At 39.9% G+C, this 14,362-nt stretch overlaps 1 protein-coding gene across 1 annotated transcript; it reads left to right on the top strand.

Moving 5' to 3' along the window:
- The first annotated feature begins 7,628 nt into the window (after positions 1–7,628).
- On the top strand, positions 7,629–11,478 carry rbp2.S (retinol binding protein 2 S homeolog). Its single transcript, XM_018264810.2, has 4 exons — positions 7,629–7,777; positions 8,437–8,615; positions 9,141–9,242; positions 11,298–11,478. The coding sequence occupies exons 1-4, from the start codon at positions 7,705–7,707 to the stop codon at positions 11,349–11,351; spliced, it is 408 nt and encodes a 135-aa protein (XP_018120299.1). The 5' UTR covers positions 7,629–7,704; the 3' UTR covers positions 11,352–11,478.
- The last annotated feature ends 2,884 nt before the right edge of the window (positions 11,479–14,362 follow it).

Below are 14,362 nucleotides of genomic sequence, written 5' to 3'. Positions count from 1 at the left end.
TGGTTTTATGTAATTATTTTAATAGACTTAAAATATGGAGATCTAAATTTCAAAAAGATCCCTTATCCAGATAACCCCAGGCCCTGAGCATTCTGGATGGCACGTCCCATGACAGGAGGTTGAGAGACATATCTAGGTGGGCATAGCATATCTATTTTGAAATGCACCCACCTCTCCTCTACATATAACTCTCAACATTTCAAAAGTGTACAGATGGATAAAAAGATTTGCCTCCTGCAAAGTGGCAACATTTTTTTGACCATGCCCATTTTGTGACCATACCCCCTAACTATCATATCCATTTTACTAAATTTGGTAGGTTATTAAAGTGTGAACATATTTCTAGCAGTTTTACGTGTTATAACAATGAGGTGAATTGCCCTTTAAGTTGTGAATCTCGGTTCTCCCAAGAGACTTGCTTATCTTTGCTTATCTTAAATTGTTACAAATGTAAGTGCAGGTGCTATGTATTCAGGTTCTCTGCCAAAAAGCCTCTTATTTAATTAAGTTTCAGAAATGTTGTATCTTTTTCTGGCGTCAGTGCAGGATATCAAAGAGAAGCACTGACTGCGGGCAGCTGTCAAAATCGGGACTGTTTTGCAGAAAGCGGGACAGTTGGGCGGTACATCTACATAACCGTTTCTTAGTTTGGTACACATTCAAAATGTGCTGGAAGAATTTAAACACTTATGTCAGAGTGTACCCATGACAGATGTAAAGCGAAAAATAATTGTTTTGGACATTGTGAATAGTGATGGGCGAATCTGTGCCAAACGCAAATGGACGTCAAAATAATTTTGACGCACGTCAATTTTTATACATGGGACTATTTGGTCCAAATGCATTAAAGTCAATGGGAGTCTGAACAATTTTGATGTGCAACAATTCTGATGCACGGCAAAACGCAAATTTGTGTCTGGCGAATTTATTCGGACATCACTAATTGTGAACACTTTCATCCCTTACTTCATAAACTTGCTTGGGATGATTTACAAAGGAAACAAATAAGCCCTCTTATATGTCCAGCTTCTGACAAGATAAAATAGATTAATCAAAAGAGATGAAAAAGGATTCACTGAATGTACGATCATGAGCCTACATACTGTAGATTAGTAATAAACAAGCTACTGAAGGTAGAAATAACCCACCCAAGTAAAATAATAAATATGATAGGGAGCGGCACTTAACCAGGGGAAAAAATACTCAAAATACAACCGTGGCCAATACACACATACTCATGGCTGTATATGAAAAGGAGCAAAGTCCAGTTAACGAGAGTGAAAATATAATTGCTTGTTCTCTAATGACATGCCATCATATTTCTCATTTCTATCTGAAAATAGATACCAGTGTGTGTGTGTGTGTGTATATATATATATATATATATATATATGTATACACACATTCCAAGGCTATTGCACACACTTGCCGATTAATTATATACCCTGGTGCTCCCAGAATTTCAATATACAGGTAAGGAGATGCCGGTGCACACAGGGAATTTTTTCAAATAAATTATCCTTTATTAAATCGTCGTTTCGATCCTCTGCTGGGGCCTTTCTCAATCGAAACGTTGATTTAATAATGAATAGTTTATTTGAAAAAATTCCCTGTGTGCACCAGCATATATATATATATATTTATATATATATGTTTTCAAAGATAAGTAAAACTCAACAAAGAATTAAGCTAGATATGCTACACTTGTAGTTTCCATAACACAGATCAATGTGACCAAATTCCTTTAGCAGAGAAGATCTGTACCTCTAAAGATGCCTCCAGTATCTTCCCATATTTTTTTCTGCTGATTCATAGTATATGTACATTTACTTTGGGACAAATTCACAATATACAATAAAAATTCCCTTAATAAAGCTGTTAATTTCGCTTCATTTGAGATGACAGCATAGAGCCCAGTGCATTCTGAATCACAATCGATTCAACAGTCGCATCCAATAAGACAAAATCTAGGACAAAGTGCATAGATCTACATGTAGCTGCTGAAATTTCAAACGTGACAGCTGCTGAACAAACAGCTAAATAGTTAAAATAAATAAATAAAAAATGAAGACTAATTGCAAATTTTCTCAGAATATCTCTGTTTGAATCATACTAAAAATTGAACAACAAGATTTAGCAGGATGTTAGGTTTTTTCATATATCCTTGGTGCCCTGCACTGCTATGGGAGGTGCTTATATACAATGTTGTACATGTAGAACCAGCAAGTATATTTGTGAAGGGTTTGCATCAGGGCCAATAGAGGAATAGACAGAAAGAGCACTTTCCTGGGTCCCCATGTTTATAGGTTCCTCATCCCTAATGGAGAAGACCCTGTTGTTAAGAAGGAACCAAAGGGGAAAGTGGCGTGGTATTGACCTGGTAGGATCCATTATTATGGTCCTGTGTCTGTGCTGAGAATTTGCAAGAGGAGAGGGCTGAACCATGGGTCACAACTTTGGGGAGTTAAAGCTATGCACCTGCCCCCCAACAAAATGTTTTTTGTGATCACTTTGATTGGACTAAGGTAAAACTTGGGGGAATTTATCAAAGTGGCATAAGCTCAAAACAGGAATTAAAATGAAGTTTAGTGATACATGCAAAATGCAACTAAGTGGCTTCGCTGCAGCACACTAATATTTTAGGTATCCCAATTTAGTTAGATAGTTTACTTTTTTTCCCAAGCTGGTTCTATTAATTGAAAAAAAAAGGCACCGGCCTGTGAGAGAAGAACTTCATGGTAAATAGAGTCTTGGTAAATAAATGGTATCATGGTAAATAAAGTCTTTTGGCAAGTGTCACAAAATTATTGCTGATTGTGATGTTTTTTTGGGGTACCTAAAGATTGGCATTTCTCCATATAGTAGAAAAAAAAGATGTGGGAGACCAAGACCACCTTTGTCTACCGGAGCAGTTAAAGCCACCCAGGATAGTCTGTGCGCTTTGTCGGCCCAAAGAAAGGAGATGAGTAGAGAGGGGACTTTTTTAAAGAATGACCGTGGAATTTGGACAGGCACATTAAGCAATGCGTATAAAAATGTTGGCAAGTATACCATTTTGTATATGTTAACTCGGCCCCAGATAGTCACTGGTAGTCTAGTCCAGGGTGAGAGTGCTTGTTTAAAGCAAAGCTCTAGATTATTGGCCATGAAGGACTTGGTTTCAGTGGAAACATGAATGCCCAGATATTTGAAGCTTGTTACACGCTTCAATCCCATAATGGTGTCAGTCTGGGCTGGGAGGGTGTCAAGGGGCATAATTACAGATTTTTCCCTATTTATAGCTAGTCCTGAGAAATTTCGGAAATCATCCAATATATGCAGAGCACTCACAAGCGATTGGTCAGGGTTACCAAGAAATAGTAATAGGTCATCTGCATAGAGGGCTAGTTTATCCTCTAAAGTGCCCAATTTAAAGCCCTGAATTTCTTCTGACGATGAATCTTGAGGGCTAGTGGCTCTATAGCAATTGCAAACAAAAGGGGTGACAGAGGGCACCCCTGTCCCGTTCCCCGTGATAGCTGAAAAGGTTTTGAGTTAATATTGTTCACTCTAATTTGCGCCAAGGGAGATTTATATAGCAATCGGATCCACTTGATAAAGTTTGGTCCAAAGCCAAACTTTGCATTGCTGCCCACAGGTACTGCCACTCAATTGAATCAAAAGCCTTTGCCGAGTCAATGGATACCACTACTCTAGAGCCTTTATTATTATGATCAATTTGCAGGTGGGTATGGAGTCTTCTGAGATTTATAGCTGTTGACTTTTGAGGCATAAATCCTGACTGGTCAGGGTGTATTATAGCTGTGACCACTTTCGGTAATCTAGTAGCAAGAATTTTGGCAAATATTTTTCGTGTCTGTATTTATTAGGGATATGGGGCAATAAGAATCCCACTTTTCTGGATCCTTTCCCTCCTTTAATATAAGTATTATTAATGCAGAATCGAATGATGGGAGCAGGGTATCTTTCTCAATGGCGTCTGCTAGTGTTGTGCATAAGTTATCAAGAGCACTATTGCCTTGGGCTTTGTACCACAGGGGGGAGCCCTGCTATGGCATCTTGAACTTCTTGTTTAGTAATGGGGCTATCAAGAAAGGCTGCTTCTTGCATATGCAGCTTCGGCTTGGACGAGAGCCTCGGATGCTTCTGACACCTCTTTTTGGGTGATGTGGCGTGCTACTGAGATAACGTGTATCAATGTTCCCCGGGCAACTGCCTTAGATGCATCCCAAAGAGTACCAAATGAGGCCGACCCAGAATTATTTCCCAATAATTTTGGTAATCTCATTGACTCTGTTCAAGCACTTGCAGATTTGAGAGCCAAAGAGGACTTAACAGCGAACAGCTATGGGTCTTTCCCATTCCCTCACGAAATGTAAGTGCAAGTGGGGAGTGATCCGAGAAGGCCCTTTGCAAGTATTCAGTTGGCTGGACATACTGCGCACAATCAGGGGTGCTTAATGCGAGATCTATTCGGGAAAGTGTTTTGTGGGTAGCAGAGTGACACGAGTATTGCAACGTATCGGGATGCTTCCATCTCCAAAGCTCAACTAGACCAACATTCTCTACCCAGTCACTCAAAGCAGTAGAGTGCTCAGTGGTGTAAAGCCCAGCCTGTCCTTTTGGGCATCCAGAGTGGAGTTAAAGTCACCCAATAGGCAAAGGGGGACAGACGGGAAAGTGGCAAGGGCAGAGAATATATGCTCCATCAGAGATATGGAGAAGGGTGGAAGTACATATACATTTACTAATAACATTTCTTGACAAAGTATGTTGCAGTGCATAATTATTTATCTACAATAATAATCAGTTCGCAGAGATATAAGTTCAAAGGGAGTTTTTTTTAATCAAAATGGGCAGTGCTTCTTAAGAGTGGATTCAGAACTGGGAGTGGGCCTGGTTGTACAAGGGCAAGTAAGCCATATCAGGGGAGGGAGAGAAGGGGGGCAAGGGACCAAACTGAAGATAGTGGGGGGCATGGATCTTACCACTCTGCAGTGCTCAGTCATGGTTTCCACCCTGATCGCTGGGTGAGGCCGTCCGTTCACCTCTGCCATCTAGCCACTTATCAACATCAACCAAAGTAGTGAAGAAATGGGTAGAGTTGTCTGCCACAATGCGCATCTTTGCTGGAAATACCATTGAGTATACCAAGCCAGCCGATCGAAGGCGCCTCTCGACTCCCAGAAATGTTGCTCGTTGCCGCTGTACTGCGATAGAATAATCTGGAAAAAGTGATATTGTGGAACCATTATGCGTAAACTGTCCCTTTCTTCTGGCGGCCATCAGCGCAACATCCCGGTCCCTGTAAGCACAGGAGTAGACGCACTGAATTCCTTTCAATGTGGCTGTACTCACACAGACACATGTAAGCGCCAAACACAGGTTGGGACGCAGCATGTTGCATTTTACCTGCATTTGGCGCTTACATGCGTCTGTGTGAGTACAGCCGCATTGAAAAGAATTCCTGGGGCTGAACGCATAAAACCGGAGCGCAGCTTCAAACGCCCATGAGTAAGGGCCCTTATTCTTCTATGTGGCCCAGCTCTCCCTTTGCACCATAGCAAGACCAACTGGTAAGTATTTATCCAGAGTGTATTTGGGATACTTGTCATTTGCCATTGGCAGTGAGATTGTTGATTGTCTCTTCCACCCCATATTGAAGAGATTGTTATTGCTTATCTTTCTATACATGCACTTTCCTATTTATCTTACAGTCTGGTATACAAACACTCCCTCTTTGCTAGGTTTTATTATACCCTAGCAACCAGATAGTGGCTGAAATTCCAATTGGACCTGCAAAATAAAAATCGAGAATAAAATAAATAATAAAAACAAACTGAACACTGATTGTAGATTGCCTGAGAATATAATTGTCTACACCATATTAAAGTTTACTTTTAAATCTAAATTTAAAAAAAAGGTTGACCAGTAGCTCTCCAGTTTGCCTGAATAAAAAGATGAGTAATAAAAAAGTCGCTATAACAATACATTTGTAGCCTAAGCCTTATGAAACATTTGTTTTAGATAGGGTCAGTGATCTCCCATCTGAAAACTGAAAAGAGCCAAAAGAGCAAGGCAATTAATTAAAAAACTATAAAAATGAAAAAAAATTATTACTATTCTATAACATACTAAGAGTTAAATTAAAGTTAAACCACCCTTTAAACAACCTGTACAGAAGCATGCAAGGAATTGAGGGGGGAAAGTCATGGCTGTAGGACTTGCAGGGCCGCCATCAGAAATCACAGGGCCCCATACGACAAAATTTCCTGGGCCCCCTGGGCTGCGCCCACCACAAGCCCCACCTACAGGTCCACCCTCCCCACCCCACAGGTCCACCCCCACCACAAAGTAAAAAAACAAAAAAAATATTGGTGGCTAGGGTTCCCACATGTTAATAAAAAATAAAAAGATATTGGTGGTCAGGGCCCCCCATAAAATAACATTTGTGGTCAGCCCCCCCCCCATTAAAAAATATTGGTGGCCAGGGCCCCCCCCACATTATAAGAAAATTGGTGGCCAGGGCCACTTAAACGTCCATGCCTTCCCGAAGTCAGCAGCTCTCAGAAAGGGCCCGGCTAATCAAGTAAGTGTGGCGTGGCCGGGCCCCCCTTACCCTCGGAGCCCCCTACAACTCTCCCCCCTGTCTCCCCCTGATGGCTGCCCTGTGTAGAAGAGCTGACTTCTGCTACATCGTTTCAAGAGTCAAAATGCAGAAAGTGATGCAAAACATTTTTTTTTCAGTTGCAATTTCATTTAAAGGGGTGGTTCAACTTTAAGGCAACTTTTAGTATGTTATAAAATGGCCAATGCTAAGCAAGTTTTCAATTGGTTTTCATTATTTATTTTTTATAGCTTTATAGTTATTTGATTTTTCTTCTGACTCTTTGCAGCTTTCAAATGGGCGTCACTGACCCCCTTCTAAAAAACAAATGCTCTGTAAGGCTACAAATGTATTGTTATTGCTACTTGATATTCCTGATCTTATTATTCAGCTCCTCTCCTACTCATATTCCAGTCTCTTATTCAAATCATGCATGGTTGCTAGGGGAATTTGCACCCTAGCTACCAGATTGTTTAAAATGCAAATTGAAGAGCTGCTGAATAAAAAGCTAAATAACTCAAAAACCACAAAAAATAAACAATGAAAACCAATTGCAATTGTCTCAGAATATCACTCTCTACGTCATACTAAAAGTTATCTCAAAGGTGAACCACCACTTTAAGCTAATGGCAAATGGAGCGTTTTCTCTGCCATTGTAGAAAACATCAATTTGGCCCCCTACAACCCAATATGTATAGTACCTGCATATTTTAGCTATAAAACACTTATGTGCCATTTTGTAATTTATGAATATTGGAAAGAAGCATAGAATTACACTTTCCGTCATTAGGTAAAAACGTATTATTAAGTTTACGTCCCCTTTAAGCACTGACGTTTAATATCTGCCATCTATATTACACCGAGGGGGTTAATAACACAGTAAATTCATGAAGGGTTTAATGTCCTAGACTTGCCCTATGGCCTTATGAATGTAGATAATGTCTCCTGGCTGCTTATCAGTGACTTTTAAACCATTTTTATCAGAGTTTGAGCAATCTTTTCTCCTCCAAAGTATTTAAACAGTGTTTAAGAAGAGTTTCTCTGCAGTCGAGGTTTCCACGGTTCTTGTGCTGTGTCTGAACCCACTCTGTCTCATCATGCCTGCTGATTACAATGGCACTTGGGTCATGGAGAAGAATGAAAACTTTGATGGATACATGAAGGCTTTAGGTATTTTGTCTCCAAAGGGTTCATGTATTAAGTACAAAACTGTTATTGTTTTATGATTACATGTAAAGCTAAAATCCTAAATTCTATTTTTTAAACTTTTAAGCTTTTACTACGTATGTTATAGAATGTCCCACTCCTAGAAACTTTTCGATTGGCCTTTGTTTTTTAATATAGATTTTGTATTGTTTGCCTTCTTTTTCTGCTATTTTACAGCTTTCAAATGGGGGGTCGCTGACCCCAACAACCAAGGCACTGTAACCTGTTTGGTTACAATTCTGCTGTTACTTTGTATGACATATCTTCCCACATAAGCCCTCACATTCGTATTCCTGTCTTTATTTCAAACCAAATCCTGGGCTCTAGGTTAAATTGACCCTAGCTACCAGGTCACTGCTGAAATGCCAAATTGGAGAACTGCTAAACAAAATTCACAAAAAATAAGTAAAATAAATACACTGCTTAAAATATCACAGTCTTCCTCAAATGTAAATTTAAAGGAGAACTACACCTTTAACTAAAAATGCAGCAGTGGGCTGAGAATACAAATGCAAATGGTAGAACTTGGTTGAACTTTAGTATGCGTCTTGTGTAAAAGAAAATAGTCGTATTCAAGCAACAAGAATATACTAGTCCCCATTCCTCTGATTTGTTACATGCAGACATCGATTTTGCCACCCGCAAGATTGCAGCTCATCTTACCCAGACTAAAGAGTTTGTTCAAGATGGAAACAACTTCAAAACAAAGACCCTCAGCACATTCAGGAACTACGAGCTCAACTTCACCGTTGGAGTTGAATTTGAAGAACACACAAAGGGTCTGGACAACAGAGTGGTAAAGGTATGTATGTAGCAGAATCCTTTGTTGACAAGGAGCAGAAGTTAGCTTAGTGCAGAGAATGCTGATGGCAGGTAAATCCAACATAACTAACTTGATCTGTTAGAGACAACCACTGGGATAAATGGGCTAATAATAATAATTTCCCCCAAGTCCAGAAACAATAACTGTCTTATAATTTGTTATGGTTCTGCATGAGACCTTTTAGCAAGATATTATTAGGATTCCTTTGCTGTGTGCCCTACAAGAGTGTAAGTATGACGCTGGTCTAGATAAACCACTTTTGGCTCAGTATTAAAAACATTTGCTTTTGCAGACACTATCTTTGGTACAAGGCCCAATTATTTTGTCTAATGTGAATAAAAAAACTAAAAGCCTCTCCCTTGCATTCCTTCAGTTGTTTTAAATATATAAACCGTAGAGCACAGAGCATGAAAAACCACAGACAGCAAGAAAAGCGAGGATGAACTTAAAATGCTCATGTCTGGTTCAAGTGTTACTCTAAGAGTTGTTTTATTGCTGTTTTAGACCTTAGTAACTTGGGAAGGCGACAACCTTGTTTGTGTGCAGAAGGGAGAGAAGAACAACCGTGGCTGGAAGCACTGGTTTGAAGGAGATAAACTCTACCTGGTGAGAGGACATATTTAAATTGCAATCACTTGGGTTACAGAGCTTAGGGGTAATTTACAATGCCCCATGAGGTGTGCACAATGCAGAAAAAAGCCACAATCTATATTTTTTTTGCCCACTGTGGGACATTGTGCAAACACCTGCAGAGAAATGGCCATTTTGGAATGCATGGACCTGCGAACTGCGTTAGTCAGTGTTTGATTCGAGAGAGGGAGTACAGAAAGAATGTAGATCCCCCCCCTGCCCTGTATCTTGCCCATCATTCAAAGGTACAAGATACAGAGCAGCAGGAGGCGCAGCCTGCTTAGGGCAGATTGTAAGGCCATCGCTGCTCTCTGCATCCCCTAGTTGCTTTTGTACTTGCATCCAGGGGTTAAAGTAAAGTAAATAACCCCTCCAATATGTCTTAGGGCAGGCAGTAAGGACAGGGCTGGACTGTAACCCCCTACTGCTCTCTGCACCTTTAATGGCCATAGACTTGTAGATTTTATTCTGGTGTACGGCGAACAATAGTTCATTGCAATCTACTGGCCTACCACTAACCATTTAGATTAAATAAAGTAGTAAAAATAACCAGGCCAAGATTTCTGTCTTTGGCGCCCTAAGGCCGCTTCCCGCGGTCCTAGCGCCTGCCAAATTCGTGCCTAAGAGTCCTAGCACTAGGAATGCACCGAATCCACTATTTGTGATTTGGCCGAATCCCCGAATCCTTGGTGAAAGATTCGGCCGAATACCGAACCGAATCCTAATTTGCATATGCAAATTAGGGTCAGGAAAGGAAAAAGTGGAAAAAAGTCTTCTTTTGTGACAAAAAGTCACGTGATTTCCCTACCCGCCCCTAATTTACATATGCAAATTAGAATTTGGATTCGCTTCGGCCAGGCACAAGGATTCAGTTGAATCCGAATTCTGCTGAAAAAGGCCGAATCCCGAACCGAATCCTGGATTCGGTGCATCCCTACCTAGCAACTGCCAACATGACCGTACATAAGGTCAGCTGATGGCTTCTCATGAAGAGCAAAGGTTGGCCAGTTCTGGTAGAAAACTACTTTCCAACAACCTCTCTACAAGCTGACACCAATAAACTAAACCTCCTACCCAAATGAAAATGCAGTATATGGGTTTTTGTGAGTATTTCTCCCCACCCCTTTGTAAAAAAAAATAAATAAAAACGCACACTCAACTTGTATAGCTTATCAGGTTCATGTCTCATAAGGTATCTTGTTTCTGCGAGTTTCTTAAATAAAGTTTGCAGCGACAAATTTCCATACTTTCAAAGTTCCACATTGCATTCAAGGAATTGCAGAGATTATGGCTGTATTGACTGTTTTTCTGGTAAAACTACAGTATAATTAGTGTTACAACATAATCTGGCCAACAAATGTTTGAGATATAATGCACTGTAAGTATGGACGGCTCTAACTAGCCACACAGTGTAGCATCCCATAGGAAGTGAAGAACTGAACTGTCATCAGGGAGACTACTCACTACTCACTACTTGTTCACCTTTAAATTAACTTTTAGTATGATGTAGAGAGTAATAGTCTGAGACAATTTGTAGTTTGTAGTTTTCATTTATTATTTGTGGTGTTTTAGTTATTTCACTTTTTAATCTGCTCTTCAATTTCAATAATCTCGTAGCTATGGTCCAAATTTCCCTAGCAACCATGTATTGATTTGAATAAGAGACTGGAATATAATAAGGGGAGGGTCTGAACAGAAAGAGGAGTAATACAAAGTTGTAACAGCTATACATTTGTAGCCTTACAGAACATTTGTTTGTTAGATGGGGTCAGTGACCCCCATTATAAATTGGAAAGAGTCAAAAGAAAAAGGCAAAAAATTAAAATACTAATATTATATAAGATAAAAATGAATTCTATAACATACTTAAGCTAACTTAAAGATGAAGTACCCTTTAAATTATTTTTAGCAGATGATCCCTTATTTGGAAGTATTCCAGATAACGGATCCTATAATTCTAAGATTATTTTAATCGGGAAATAATAACCGTCAGAAAATGGTAGTTTACAACATACTGTTTCCTCATTTCAGGATCTAACTTGTGAAGATCAAGTGTGCCACCAAGTGTATAAGAAGAAAAATTAAAAACTGCAAAAGAAACCCTGCCCTGCCATAAAATGTTATTTTTGCTTTGTAAAGAGCGGATACACCATTACTGTGTATTTTTTCCTTCATTCAGGGAAAGTTCACAAATAAAACAAAAATATTTTTACTGAGTCTTTTTCTTTTTTTTTTTTAACATCATAAGCTTTGTTTTGTAAGTTTTGTCAATTGTCTGGGGCAAATGAAGGTTTACACAGTCATAGTTTAAAGTAATACAAACAGGAATACAGCTGGCCATACATTGAAAGATCCACTCATTTGGCAAGGTCATCTATATTCACAACTGTGTGTATATACAGTAGCAGTGATTCTAAATATCCTAAATATCTATACTGCTCCATCCCCTTTGTCGCTATTATTTCCCACTCCCTTTCCTCTCACGCAGCACTGAAACGTCAATGACTACAGTTTGTTTATAAGGGTACGGGCGCACGATAAGATTCGGGGACATTTAGTCGCCCGGCAACAAAATTGCCTCTTCTTCGAGCGACTTATATCCCCGAAAAGCCTTCCCGTCGGATAGAACCTGCTCCAATGCTGATTTTTAAGCGCGGAGAGGGAGGGCAGCAACTGGGCTGCTTCCTCAGGCGGCCGCAGCCCCAGGATCGGCGCTGCTCATGGGGTTGTATATCATATTCCAGTGCATCTGCAGATGAAAATTAAAAATCTCCGAGTATCTGTAGGTTAATTGTTTAAATATAGTTAAAGAATATGTCAACCCAAAAAAAGATTTTTTTCCTAATAAAAGAAAACACAATTCTAAGCAACTTTTCAATATGAATTTATTAAAAATGAATAGAAGGGGACAGATACTGTTGATGTGCGGTTTAGCCTCCGTTCTCCCTGCTTGCGGCCTTCTTTTGCCCAACTTCCACCTCTGCTCGCGCCTTTTTATATACTTGTGCATGCCCCATCCCTTTCATGATGTCACAGTGAGTCGGGCACGGGTATATAAAGAGTGCTAGGATAAGGCGGGGCCAGGGCTGGTCCTATCAAATGTGGGGCCCAATTGGGACCATGTTGGCGGGGCCCCTAGACAAAGTGTTGCTGGCTACTGACACAGCAAGTATTTAGGAAAATAAGGGCATACAGGCACAAAATAGAAAGGAAAGGGGCAGTGCGGGGCCCCCAGAGGTGCGGGGCCCAATTGGGCCCAATTGGTCCAATTGGCCTAAGGCCGGCCCTGGGCGGGGCACAGCAATACACATACGGTTGAAATCATTCAAACTGCCTGACAAAATCTGGGAGTATATGGTTCCTAACATCTAATATATGCGGTAAGTTAAACATTTCCTACAGCTGATCAAAGTGCTGCCTCTGCAGAAATGAGACACCCTGTAATTGATCAGCCCACAATACTACTTATAAGCAAGCCTCACATCCCATTCGTTCATGTAATAAGGAAAGGGCATACCCTTTGTCTTCAGTGAATGTAAGGGATGGCATTGCGCCAAGCAGTTAATAAAGGCAATCTATCACATATAGTGATGGGCGAAAAATTTGCCAAATGCATTGAAGTTTATGGGCATCGATAAAAGCCTGTGTATTGCTACAAAGGCTGCAATTTGAACTGCACTTCATACACCTAATAGCAGACATTAATAGTTGCAAAACTTAACTGCTGGTTCTGCTTCAAATGCAAGAGAGTAGCACTCATAAAACACCAAAAATGGTGAAATACTTTATATAGTGGATAATGTACCCCCTACTGTAATTAATAAAGATATTATGTCACAGAGGAGTTATGTGACCATATAAAAGCATGAGGCAGAAGGCTGAGTGCTTTTATACAGTTCACATAACTCCGAGGTGACTTATAATATCTTTATAGATTTCAATAGGGGGTACAATATGCATTATAATCTACATTTTGTGTGAAATGTTGTGAGGGGGGTCGGCGTCCAATTCTGGTTGCTGGTGTCCAAATCGGGTGCGCCGGCGTCTAATTCGGGCTCGTCGGCTTTCAATTTGAATGCGGCCGCGTCAAATTCAGAAACACTGCGTCAAATTCGACGGCCGGGGACCCCTGTTATAAACGGCACGTTATGACGTCAGAACGCGCTGTTTATAAGGATTTAATTTACAGTTTGGTCCCATAGGGAAATGACCAGACTGTAGATTATAAACATATACAGAGAATGTCTCTTCAACCTCAATCCTATTTTCAGTCCTATTAGTGCATAATATATACTAATGTGTTGTGTAGCAAGCCACAAATGAAATCAATTCAACTATTTATTACCTGCTAAAAGAGCATTACTATAGAGGCAGTAATCTAAAATGTAAGCAATAGCAAAATGGGCTCATGACTAAGGGGCAGATTTATCAAGGGTCGAAGTGCAAATTCAAAGTAAAAAAATTCAAATTTCGAGCTTTTTTTGTGTACTTCAACTATCGAATAGGCCAAAATTTGACTATTCGAATATCGTAATGTATCATGTACAGTCTCTTTAAAACTTTGATTTTGACCATTCACCATCTAAAACCTGCCGAAATGTTGTTCAAGGCCCTCCGAGAACCTTTCTGGAGTCAATTGGTGGACTTTGAAAAATCTACGTTTTTTGGGGCAAATCCTTCGATTTGAGTTCGATCGAATTCGCTAAAACTTCGATTTGAACAATTCGAATACAGCCTATTCATCCGAAGTTAAAAACTTTGATTTTTTTTAATACATTTCGATTGGTCTGTTTTTATTCGAATTTCGAAGTTATGGGAGTTGAAAAAACTCCCATCACCTCGAAATTCGACCCTTGGGTTGCCTCACAAGGTAACTTCAGGCGACTTCGGAAAACAAAGGGATCTGAGTACCATCCCATACCTCCAACATTTTGGAAATAAAAAGAGGGACAAAAAAGACGCTGCACGGAACGTGGCAAATCTTTTTGACCATGCCCATTTTTGTGGCCACACTCCCTAATTACCATGTTCATTTTACAAAATGTATTATTTATGTTATGAAAGTTTGAACATATTTCTGTGCTTTTTTTCCAGTT

Source organism: Xenopus laevis, chromosome 5S, assembly GCF_017654675.1.
Source record: "Xenopus laevis strain J_2021 chromosome 5S, Xenopus_laevis_v10.1, whole genome shotgun sequence".
NCBI classification, from domain to species: domain Eukaryota; kingdom Metazoa; phylum Chordata; class Amphibia; order Anura; family Pipidae; genus Xenopus; species Xenopus laevis.
Note: the sequence above shows the minus strand (reverse complement) of the source record. Positions and strands in the feature narration are given on the sequence as shown.